This window comes from Merops nubicus, unplaced genomic scaffold, assembly GCF_000691845.1.
Source record: "Merops nubicus isolate BGI_N331 unplaced genomic scaffold, ASM69184v1 scaffold6344, whole genome shotgun sequence".
Taxonomy (NCBI): Eukaryota; Metazoa; Chordata; class Aves; order Coraciiformes; family Meropidae; genus Merops; species Merops nubicus.
The window spans coordinates 5112-17953 of NW_008604796.1; the positions used below are offsets into that span (position 1 = coordinate 5112).

At 42.4% G+C, this 12842-nt stretch overlaps 1 protein-coding gene across 3 annotated transcripts; it reads left to right on the plus strand.

Moving 5' to 3' along the window:
- The first annotated feature begins 109 nt into the window (after positions 1-109).
- LOC103771807 (cytochrome P450 2H1-like) lies at positions 110-10369 on the plus strand. Of its 3 annotated transcripts, none has more exons than XM_008939122.1 (9): positions 110-301; positions 2918-3068; positions 4795-4944; positions 6746-6906; positions 7314-7490; positions 7935-8076; positions 8367-8554; positions 9560-9701; positions 10188-10369. In XM_008939122.1, exons 1-9 carry the CDS (start codon positions 110-112, stop codon positions 10367-10369), a joined length of 1485 nt encoding a protein of 494 aa, XP_008937370.1. The 3 variants fall into 3 exon arrangements, with proteins under 3 accessions (XP_008937370.1, XP_008937369.1, XP_008937371.1); XM_008939121.1 differs by having other exon boundaries at positions 110-289; positions 2906-3068; XM_008939123.1 differs by lacking the exon at positions 7314-7490 and having other exon boundaries at positions 110-289; positions 2906-3068.
- Positions 10370-12842: the final 2473 nt, after the last annotated feature.

Sequence of the window (12842 nt, forward strand, 5' to 3'; positions counted from 1 at the left end):
GGCACTATTGGCTAATTTAATCCATGGTTTGGCATCCCGGCATATAAATAAGCATGGATTTACAGGTCCAACATCAGGCTCTTCTGACACTTCTCTTCCTCAGTCCATCATGGAGCTCCTGGGAACGACCACTATTCTCTTGCTAGTCTGCATCTCGTGCCTTCTTCTCTTTACTACATGGAGAAGCATATTGCAAAAACAGAAGCAGCCTCCTGGTCCTATCACATTACCTATTGTTGGAAACATACTCCAGGTGAACCCAAGGAACATGCCTGAAAGCTTCAAGGAGGTAAGGGACTGTGTCCTTTCCTATGTTGTCTCCATTGCATACAAAACAAAGTCCAGTCTAGACTGTCTCAGCTTAATACACAAGCTTAATTTGCATTGACCAAATGTCAAACAGAAGCAAAAGGTATGTAAGAAATACATGCTTCTTAAGTCTCTATATTGTAACAATCTATACATCTAAGTCTATATATTGTGAGTCTGTATACACCCATCTACAAGAAGGGCAGGAAGGAGGATCCAGGGAACTCCAGGCCTATCAGCCTGACCTTGGTGCCAAGGAAGATTATGGAATGGTTCATCTTGGGGGAGATCACCCAGCACGTGTGGGACAACAACAGCGGGACTGGATACAGCTAACACAGGTTCATGAAGGGCAAGTCTTGTTTGACCAACCTGTTCTTCTATGATCAGGTGACCCATCTAGTGGATGAGGGAAAAGTGGTGGGTGTTGTCTACCTGGACTGCAGTGAGGCCTTTGACACTGCTTCCCACAGCATCCTGCTGGAGAAGCTGGCAGCTCATGGCCTAGGCAGGTGGACTCTGCTGGGTTAAAAACTGGCTGGGTGGCCGAGACCAGAGAGTTGTGGTGGATGGAGTTAAATCCAGCTGGTGTCTGGTCACGAGCAGTGTCCCCCAGGGCTCGGTTTTGGGACCAGTCTTGTTTAATATCTTTACCAATGACCTGGGTGAAGGGATCGAGTGCACCCTCAGTAAATTTGCAGATGACACAAAATTAAGTGGGAGTGTTGATCTGCTGGAGGGTAGGAAGGCTCTGCAGAGGGGTCTGGACAGGCTGGAGCAATGGCTGGGTCAGTTGGATGAGGTTTAACACGGCCAAGTGCTGGGTCCTGCACTTGGGTCACAACAACCCCAGGCAACACTCCAGGCTTGGGGAGGAGTGGCTGGAATGGAGAAGGACCTGGGGCTGTTGGTGGACAGCCTAGTGAACGTGAGCCAGCAGTGTGCCCAGGTGGCCAAGAACAGCAACAGCATCCTAGCCTGTATCAAAACTGGTGTGACCAGCAGGAGTAGGGAGGTGATTCTGCCCCTAGACTCGGCACTGGTGAGACCACACCTTGAGCACTGTGTCCAGTTTTGGGCACCAGAGGATAAGAAGGACATTGAGGTGCTGGAGTGGGTCCAGAGAAGGGCAATGAGGATGGTGAGAGGGATGGAAAACCTGCCTTATGAGGAGTGGCTGAGGGAACTGGGGTTGTTCAGCCTAGAGAAGACCTTATTGGTCTCTACAACTGCCTAAAAGGAGGTTGTAGTGAGGATGGTGTTGGTCTCTTCTTCCAAATTACTGATGATAGGACAAGGGGAAATAGCCTCAAGTTGTGCCAGGGAAGATTTTTATTAGATATTAGGAAGAATTTGTTAGATATTAAGAAGAGAGTGTGCTTAGACACTGGAACGAGCTGCCCAGGGAGGTGGTGGAGTCATCATCCCTGGAGGTGTTCAAAAAACGAGTGGATGGAGCACTTGAGGCTATGGTCTAGTGGTTAGGGAAATGTTGGGAGGAAGGTTGGACTTGATGATCCTGGAGGTCCTTCCCAACCATGGTGATTCTATGATTATATATATTTGCAATAATCATACTAATGATAAGTGCTGTGCAGACCTCATGGTAGTATTGTGATCTGCAGTGACTTTGCAATTAAGGCACGGACGCTATTGAAGTGTTCACTCCACGCCTCCTGTGCCCAGCTCCTTGCCACACTGGCAACATGGCCTGGCTCTTTCTTGAGGAGGACCCTGCTCCATTTTGCTGCTTCTTCTCCCTAGCAGATAGGTAGGATCTCCTGGGAGAGGAAGTAGTGAGTGAAGGGGTAGAAGCAAAAAAGTTTGGAAGTGAATTGTGCTGTCCACTCCCTCCCCTGGCTGTTGTCACCCATCTGTCAAATAAACCCTGTGTGTTGCAAGGCCCACACATATCCATATGAGCTCCTTTTTGCCTTGATGCTTGTGAACGTTAAGTATCATGAGCACCCCCAGGTATTCTGCTTTGTTTCAGAGCACTGTGTGATTCAGTTTCCCTGGGACCACATCTATTTCACTCTTAAAAAAAGTGAGCATGAGAAGAAGCGTTCCAGCTTACACCAAGTAGCCCAAGAGCCTTTCTGTAAGTGTAGCCAAAAGCAGATGCCTGGGAAAAAGCACATGATTAGTGCAAGGATGCATTGATACACTCACAAAATTTCCAGAGGCCTGTAGCCCAGGAAATTTTAGAGACAATTGTGATATGTTTGTGCTCAAGAACCTTTTAGGCACTTGCTTCCATAAGTGTACATAAGTGTATGTGCTTTTTGAGCCAGTGTAAACTGTTACCCACTGTGCCCTCTAGAAAGGCATTCCAGTCTATTTTGCCAGCTGTATTTTCCTTCCTGGGATCTGGACTTGACACCTCACCATTTCCATTCGTATCCTCTATTTCTTAATTCCCTCTTCCCCTGGTTGTAATTCATAGGTGAAAGATCTCTGCACTGCTGCTAATCAACACCATGTCTCAGTGATTCTGGGACAATGACACATCACCCCTAAGAACCCTTTGCTACAAACTTCTTTTCACATGATTAACCTGCAGACCTGTTGTTATTTGTGTTCCTCCTTCCTACAGATGAGCAAGAAGTATGGTTCTGTCTTCACAGTAAAGTTAGGCCCACAGAAGGCTGTGGTGCTGTATGGCTATGATGTTGTGAAAGAAGCCCTGATTGATCAGGCAGATGACTTCAGTGGAAGAGGCAAATTACCGCTGATTGAAAAACTCTTCCAAGGATCAGGTAAGTCCTTGGTAATGCTAGCAACCAAAGCTGATGCTGTCAGTGCTTCAGAAACACAGCTGAGAAGACAGTGGGGGAGGGTGGAGTTCATTTACTACTTTCATGCATACAAATTAGCAATAAAAGAGTAAAAAGCCCAACTTATTACCTTGAGTAAACTGGACTCCTGGATGTAATGGTTTGAAAAACAAACCAGTGAGAGACTCCAAGTCAGAAATACAATTTAATAAGGAAAAAAAAAAATAAAAGCAATAATACAAAGGAAAACCACAGACAGAGTCAGAATACAACCTGATACTCTGTAGTTAGGTTGGTGGTAGCAGTCCAGATGAAACAGTGGTCTCGTAGAAAAGATCTGGTAGCTCTTGTCCTCTGGAAATCCAGTGGGTAAGGCCCCCTGTGCTGTCCTGAACCCCAGTTTATATCCAGGTGGGAGCACTTGGCTCCTCCCCCTGGGTGGAGCATCTCACAATGGGTTGATATCAGTCTATGAGTCATGCAGTGGGTCCTTGATGGTCCATTAAACAGAAATAGCTCCTGGGGGGAGCTCTGTATGAGTCATGGGGCGAGGCATGGATGGGCCCATGAACAGGGAGGACTCCTCCTGCTGGGTGGGAAGGTGTTAACATCTCCCCTGACCTTGAACCTCTTTCCTTATCTGTTATAGCCTGGGGTGTGAGGTCTGTCCTGGGCAGCTGCTACCCATGATTTTCTTAACAGCCCATGAGCACTGACATAGAGGGTATAGAATACACAGTTTTGGTTCTACCCACATAAGGATAAACTGGTCCCAGCCCCTGTAACCATGACACTGGAGAACTGTTTAAGGTTCCAGAGTAGCTTCACTGCATGTCTTTCTATTTTCAGCATGCTTCAAATTCTGGCTGAAATTTTGTTCATTACATATGCCTCTAAGATCTTAAGTTCACGCCTCGATTCCTGAAAGCATTGACAAGATTTAAGGAATCAGCAAAAGAGAAGTCCACTGCACAACAAAGACAAGACAATGTAGGTTGTCCCAGTAAGGGTGACATTCAAGATCAGGCCATGAGTTTATTCAACACAACAAAGACAAGACAATGTAGGCTGTCCCAGTAAGGGATTCAAGATCAGGCCATGAGTTTATTCATCATGGCAGTTGCCAGCATGGCATTTATCTAGGTAAAGAGTACCTACTCAGTGGCACTGTAGTACAGTAGTAATGGTATTGTCAGTAGTGAAACACTGCAAAGGTGTACAGCTGAACACTTAAGCACTTATGTCAATGCAAAGGCCATGAGCTTCTGACCAAGATCAGTCCAGTACCAGTATTAAATTGCTATTTATATCCAACATAGTTTTTCTTATTCTGGGAATAATCTCAGTTTTACTCAAAATACTGTGACAGCTGAATCCAATTTGTCACCTCCAGAACTACAGAGAAGTTACATATTGGACCATATAGTAACTGCAGTATAACTCCACAGAGAGGTATATTTGCACATTGAGTATTACTGTGTAACTTCCACTTGGGGGAGGGGGAAAAAGTGTTTCTTCACAGGGGTCTTCTTTTCCTTCCTGTGTCAGGCATTGTGACTAGCAACGGGGAGACCTGGAAGCAGACCATATAGTAACTGCAGTATAACTCCACAGAGAGGTGTATTTGCACATTGAGTACTACTGTGTAACTTCTACTCCGGGGAAAAAGTGTTTCTTCATAGGGGTCTTCTTTTCCTTCCTGTGTCAGGCATTGTGACTAGCAACGGGGAGACCTGGAAGCAGCTCCGACGTTTTGCAATCACCACCCTGAGGGATTTTGGGATGGGGAAGAAGGGCATTGAGGAGCGAATCCAGGAGGAAGCTCATTTTCTGGTGGAGAGGATCAGGAACACAAATGGTACGTCATAGACTGTGCATGCTGGCACACCCTGCATACCTGCAATGAGACAGTGAGGGGTGTAGGGCTGCTTCATCAAATCTGTGACCCAAGAAGTAGGCGTGTGGTTGCTGTTTTGCTTCCTGGGTCCAATAGGAAAAAGTTGTCACTGCTGGGAGTGGGTCAGTCAAAGGCACTGTGACACTATGGAAGGATAAATGTAGGAGACCGGTGTTGGAAAGCATTCTTTAACCTGTTCTGCTTGAGGAACACGACAGGAAGTGGCAAAGGGAATGGCCTGTCCCCAAAGCTGAAGGTTTGGTGGAATTCAGCCATGGAGTAAGGAATGGGCAATGCCAAGAGTCAAGAAACATGCGCTTCACTTCCATGCTTTGTCTCCTGAAGCTCTAAGTAAATGAATCTTGAAAAAGTGGGTGACAAGAGAACTCATTTACAGATATTCAGGGTTTGGTCCAGTCCATCTGAACATCAGACAACACCTCCCAGTATTGGTGGGGTGTACAATGGGAACAGAGACTATAAGCAGCTCTTGAGGGCAGGGAATAAGGCTTCAGTCCCTTGGTTTCAACATATAAAGGCACTTTCTGCTAGTAGGTCAGACAATGTTATTCTAAGTACTTACCCTGAGAGTGGCACAGTACCAGCCCGGAACACAGGTCTCCTTTCCACAGCCAGCCTTCAATGTGAGCTTGTTCTGCAAGGGGGAAAAATCAGATGGATATGAAAGGATGCTGAATCATCACTGCTTCCCATGATCCACTGGAAAATTCAGTCTGGATTCACAGATAAACATTCCTATTATAAATCAGAGAAAACACTCTCACCTGCATTGCTCTAATCCTTTCACTAGCATGGCAATGCTGTATTTCCCATGCCCTACTGCAAGCCTGCATCTCTGGCTCTCCTTGGTACACCATCTTTTACTGTGTACTAAAAGGCTTTGCAAGTGAGATATATACAACTGGAAAGAATAAAGCCATTCTAATAATATGCAAATAGTAAATAGCTGGGACTAGTTATCTGCTAGGCTCAGCATTAATATACTAACCACCTCTGATGAGACTTCTGCTGAGTCTTCAATGGCCAGGGAGTCATCAGTCAGAGAGAGATGGGTTGGTGCCATTACTTCTTGGAATAAGCTCATCCTCAATGCTGCCCAGCTGCCATTTTCTGACCCCTTGTTTTTCTTTTAGGACTGTATACCTTTCCTTGTTGTTGTTTCTCCTCTTGAAACATTGAGATGCACCCTATCACTGTCTGCAATTATACCTTTCCTTCCTTTCTTTGGTCTAATCTCATTTTTCTCACACCATAGTTTTCTTAGAAGCTTATGCAGGTGTGCTATCAAAATTAGACTTTGATCACAAGAATTTGAACCCCTAGAAGAGGGTTATGCAACTGAGGTTATGTTAATGGAGTTCCTAAACAGGGTGCAATAGCCTAAAGTCATAGATCTGGCAAAGTATTTATGGTTTAATTGGGTTTTAGTGGGAATCTTTAGGCCAGTTCTAAGAAGCATTCTATAAAGCAGACAGATGTGACAGCTGAAGAGGACCCAAGCTACTCAGACCCCTATTCTGCTGAGAACAGGGCAAAAGAGATACTTAAACCACTCAAAGAGGGAAATCAGTTCACTTCAACTACAGAAGAATAAACTGGATAAGCCTTTCACCATCCTTTCAAAGGAGTACAAAACCCTGGGTTTCGGAAGGATGCAAAACTTCCCTATAGTGTCAGAGGAGGGGATGATGCCTGAATTACTAAATCAAGATATCCTTTTTTGTTGTTATTGTTGTTGCAGGGCAACCCTTTAACCCTGGCAGCTTCCTAGTCCATGCTGTTTCCAACATCATCTGCTCCATCATCTTTGGGGATAGGTTTGACTATGAGGACAAGAAGTTTCTAACTTTAATTGACCTGCTGGAAGAAAACAACAGGCTCCAGAACTCTATACAAATACAGGTATCTAAAAGTTCTTTTAATTAATAAAGTTGCTAATTATTATATCATTCTATTAAGGAATATTTATACATGTTATTGATTTTTAATTGGAGTAGATTTTCCTAAATTTGGAAAAAAATTCTTGAACTCCAAGAAAAGTAGTTAAATAACCAATTCCTGTTGTTTCTTTCTTACCTTATGGAATTGCCACTGTGTGTCCAAAGAAGGATCTAATTGCAAAAATTGTTCAAGTGAAGTCTGTCCTTGAATATAGTGAAACCATAAAGGCATTAAAGTCTAGCTGAATAATAAAGGTTCACTGTTCAAAAAGAGTTTAATTGCCCCATTTTCATAGTTACAGTTAGGGGAACACATTACTGTATTCACATTAATCAGAATGTGATTTTTCCATCATTCTGTTTTTGCAGGTATACAATTTCTTCCCAACTGTCATGGACTATTTACCTGGGCCTCATCAAAAAATGATAGAAAATGTTGAAAAAGTTAATCAATTTACTTTAGAAATCATAGAAGAACACCAGAAGACCCTGGATCCTACTTGTCCTCGAGATTTTGTTGATGCTTTCCTTAACAAAATGGAACAGGTAATGTAAAAGCAAGAGATTTATTGGATTATAAGAAAACTACTGCTTGAATTCCCAGCTTCTCTTCAGTTGTGTCAGGACACTGTGCTTTTGCAAATTCAGAGGGTAACTTGCAACTTGCTTTTCTTGGCATACCTACTTCATTCTTACCTTTCAATGTTCTTATCAAGGATTTTTAAACACAGAATTAATAGCACTAGCAAAGTTAGGGAAGTTGAAGACCAATCTGTTTGATGCAATTCAATGCTCCTCCCATATTTAAAAAGTTTCATAATATTATTTAGTAAAAGTACCATAAATGCTGGTGTTTTGGAGAGTGAGTATTGCATTTTTGAAAGGACTTAAGGTGTGTTTAAAAGCATGCATCATGGCTACAGGACTCTTCTTTTTAAACAAGCCGTTTAGGCTTTGACATTCAAAACGTTCTGCCAAATCTTCCTCCAGGAGAAAGGGAACAGTCACTCACACTTCACTGTGGAAACCTTGAGCAGGACCACACTCGACTTATTCCTCGCAGGAACAGGGACCACCAGCACCACACTGAGAAATGGACTTCTGATTCTCCTGAAATACCCCGAGATAACAGGTAATAGAAAAAGAAATAAAAAACCTGAAAACTTTTTAATAGGTCATGGGATCAGTCTGGACAATTCCTGTTGCCACCACATGTGGCAATGGAAACCTGGCTACGGAAACCTATTTACAGTGTGGAAAATGTGGAAATGTCGATTTCTATTCACAGGAAACAGATATGAGTGCTAAGTACATGCATATATTTCTGGTGCATGAAAAGTAAGTTTTGCTGTTAATATGGGGAGGTGTTTAGGCAAACAGATGGGGGACTTGTCCATTCAACACTGACTTATTTCCCAACAGAGAAAGTTCAGAAGGAGATTGATTGTGTGATTGGCCGAGACCGAAGCCCCTGCATGGCAGATCGGAGCCAAATGCCTTACACAGATGCTGTGATCCACGAAATCCAGAGATTCATTGATTTCCTTCCACTTAATGTCCCACATGCTGTGCTCAAAGATACCAAATTCAGAGACTATCTTATCCCCAAGGTTTGTTCAACTGTGTCTGAGAAAGGTCATAATCTCTTGAAAACAATGACGTGCTCCATTCATTGTATTTTATTTTACTTTCAAAAACACTAAAATGTGATATAGGATTGGTGTAATTTTGTTTGCAAGGAGATTTTGGAAGTAACTGAGTCCAATGCCTGGGATTTGACAAAAAAAAAAAAAAAAAAAAAAAGACTTCATCCTTTATGTGTAGAGGGAGATAGAGCTTTCTATTTTTTTTCACATAAATGTAAGCCATCAAAGTTCTAGTTTATTTGGAAGCAGTATTAAATACACCAATTAGACTCACCATTAAAATTAATTAAAAAACCATTTTGCCATACCAACAGAATCATAGAATGGCTTCAGTTGGAAGGGACCCTAGAGATCATCTAATCCAACCTCCCCACCATGGGCAGGGATGCCTCTCAACTAGACTAAGTTGCTCAAGGCCTCATCCAGCTTGGCCTTGAACACCTCCAGGGAGGGGGCATCCATCACCTCTCTGAGCAATCTATTCCAGAATCTCACCACCCTTGTACTGAAGAACGTCTTCCTAAGATCTAGTCTAAACCTCCTTCAGTTTAAAGCCATTTCCCCTTGTCCTGTCATTGGACACTCTTGTGAGAAGTCCCTCTCCAGCCTTCCTGTAGCTTCCCTTCAGGTATTGGAAGGCAGTTACAAAGTCCCCCCAGAGTATTTTCTTCTCCGGGCTGAACCCAGCACCCTCAGCCTATCCCCATAGCAGAGATGCTCCAGCCCCTGGATCAAGTTTTTGGCCCCCCTCTAGGCTCGTTCCAACAGTTCTGTGTCCCTTTTAGGGTGGAGATGCCAGAACTGGATGCGGTTCAGTACACATTCAACAGCACACATTTTTATTCATTAAATGTTCATTTTAAACTGGTTAAACTTCAACCATCCTTCAGCTCAGCTCTGGGAACTTCTCAATACTGCTCTGCTTTAGCATGTCTCCATTTTAACTTTCTTTTCTCTTTGATATTTAAGGACACACTGATATTCCCTGTGCTGACTCCTATCCTACATGATAGCAAGGAATTTCCAAATCCAGAAAAATTTGATCCAGGACATTTCCTGAATGCAAATGGTACCTTTAAAAGGAGTGACTACTTCCTGCCATTTTCCACAGGTAAGGCCTCTTTCTATTTCAGATCCTAGACTATCCTAGAACCTCTTTCAAGAATTCAGTGTCTCAATCACCATGGTCTGTACAGTGATACCTGTTGATCTGCCACTGTCACTTCTGGGCAGCCCTAACTTCTGTACTAGAGTTTCAGTTTGCTTCCATTGTAGTAATCACAAGAGCTCCTCCAATGCATTCTAAAAGAAGAGATGTATGAAGTGGGACTCAGCTATGCGATTTTGCTCTCTCCAAGCTTCCCATCAAACAGCAGCAGAACATGAGAAACCAAAGCCTTCAAACTGCCATTGCCTGCTGAACACTCCCATTATTCTAGACACTTAGGCCCTAGTTTAATTAATTTCCTTCCCCCAAATGCTACAGTGCTGCTTATCCATTCTGAGATATCTTGAACTTTCATGGAACAGTGGTTAAAATAAGTCACCAGCAAATTACTTCATTGTCACCTCACTTTTTGTTACTTTTTGCTTGTAGGAAAACGTGTCTGTGCAGGAGAAGGTCTGGCCCGGATGGAGCTATTCATATTTATAACATCCATCCTGCAGAACTTTTCTTTGAAACCTGTTGTGGATCACAAGGACATTGACATCTCCCCAGTAGTCACCACTCTAGCAAGTTTGCCCCGACCTTATGAGGTCTCTTTTATTCCACGTTAGCCAAGTGAAGACAGTTGCCAGCTCCCAAACTCATGAAAGCTCTGGCTGAATGACAGTCTTCTGCCAATCTGTTGAGATTGAAACACTCAGATCATTTCCTAGATACTTTAGGGAGACAAATACGCTTAGAAAATTGTATGGTGCATTTATAATCACCACAGCCAGCTCTAAGCAGAGACAGAGCAGGCAACTGCACAAGAAAGGAGACAGCTCCCCGTGTAAAATTGTACAGGCTCTCCTCTGCACCTACCTCACCTAGGTTCCAGCCTAGCTCTTGACATGTGAGAGCGTGTGGACTAGTGCTCTGAGAGCCCTGCTGCTGTCCCTATCACCCAATCCTCCCAGCACAGCATGAATAGGCACTTGTACTCCAGAGTTTCCACAGACTGCTGGAGGTACCACTCTCCTCTGTATTTTCAGTTTGTGACCTATTTGTAAAGGTACGCATAAAATGATGTTTTGTTTTGGTTTGGTTTGGTTTTGTTTTGTTTTGTTTTGTTTTCTGCTAGAAGATGATTGTCTGCTGTATTCTTGCCCCAATACGTATTGTGTTCTGTGGTAGGGATGGAGTTTATTGATGATTGGCAGATAGGTCCTCTTCTGTGTAATTACAATGGAGGTTTGTGAAATTATAATTTATATTGCAAAATAAAGAAGTACTACACAGAATTGTTGTTTTCCCTGAGATCCCAGAAGAACATCCTTTAGTAAAAAAACTGTCTCCACAAAGCTTATACTCCCGAATGTCTTCAGAGTCTTGCACGTATCTGTTTCATTTGACTCATTTATGTGAAATGTTCTGTGGTTTGAAGACAGCTGGCCAATGTCCTGTAAAAATTCCATTCTCAGTAAGAATGGGGAAGAAAGCTGGAGTGATCCTATGAGACCTACCAGAACCCCAACTGCTATTACAGAGCTTTCCATTGTGGCGAAAGGGGTCAAATGAAATAATACTGGATTATTACATAATACATTAATATACATTTAATCATATTAAATAATACTGGATTATTACATAATACATTAATATACATTTAATCATATTAAATAATACTGGATTATTACATAATACATTAATATACATTTGATTACATTAAATAATACTGGATTATTACATAATACATTAGTACATTATATTACAATGCCATTTACTGGATGTCCAAGTTGCACGGGCAACTTGCATCTTCCCATTATTTTTATGAAGCTTGTACAAATCATTATAGCAATGTTCCAATCAGGCATTTATACTGATTACAGTGAAGCCAGAGAGCTGAATCTGTGCTATGTGGAAGAAAGGCAGCAGCAGTGTTGCCAGCAGTATTACCACAACGATATCATTAACTGTTTAGGGGAAACAGACACAACTTCTTTCCTTTCAGAGTATTAATAAGCTAGATATACCATGGCTTGGTAGTGTGGCATTGCAAACACAAAAGTCACGAATGTCACAAAATCACAGAAATATGAATGAAAGAAAGATATACGAAAATACCATCTAATTTATCACCATATATCAAGGAGGATCAACTATTACAAGTTTTCGCACCAAAATTAAAAGCTGAAAGCACTCTGTACCCCCACTTCATCTGTGCTATGACTATAATAGGCAATGCAAACTGCCCAGGGGCAGCTTTCCTGTTCCAGACATCTTCTTCCATGCCAAAAAAACAAGGAAGCCAGTCCAAATCAGCAAGAAAACACCTTTAGCTCCAGGAGACTCCACCATCATATGCAGTGGGATTTGAGCTTAGAAAAGGGTTAAATCTCTATCCTGAAGCCTCACTTCGTGTTGCCTGTGGGACAAAAAGCAGTGCAATGGTAACCAATAACTGCACACAATTCCTGTGGGTTAGCTTGTTTTAGCATCAAGTAATATTACCACCTCCTGGGAGATTAAAGACCATTTCTTTAAAAATTAAACCGCTTAATGAATAGGCTTTAGCTGTTCAACCTTTTTCCAACTGAAACTAATCAGTTTAAAAAATTAACCATCATTAAAAAGCTCTACATGTCCCCCGAAGCCATAGTGCTCTCTCTCCCTCTGCCTGCTAGCACCCAGTGTTGCCTAGACTTTTTCTTCTGCTGGGACTGCACAGGACTAGGCAGAGACATAGGAATTTTCTATGGCAAACCTGACACAATATCCTGTCACTTGGCCACATGAAGAAGTGTCTTTCAAACTCCATGAATGTCATCTAAAGAATACAAAAGAAGTAACTCAAACTTCTTCACTGTATCCAGGAATGGTAGTTCTCAGATTTAGTACATGTGACTGTATTGCAGCTGAAATGCAAGCCACTTTTGAAATCAGTTTTGGTGAACAGTGAAAGCTTTTAATAGTTTTGCCAAAATCATTAAATTTCTGTATTGAATTCACACGGCAACTCTCCTTTTTACTTCTGACATCTTGAAACTACAAGGTCTCTGTGGAGATCTTGCAGCCTTGCAGTATTTGAAGAGGGCCTACAAGAAA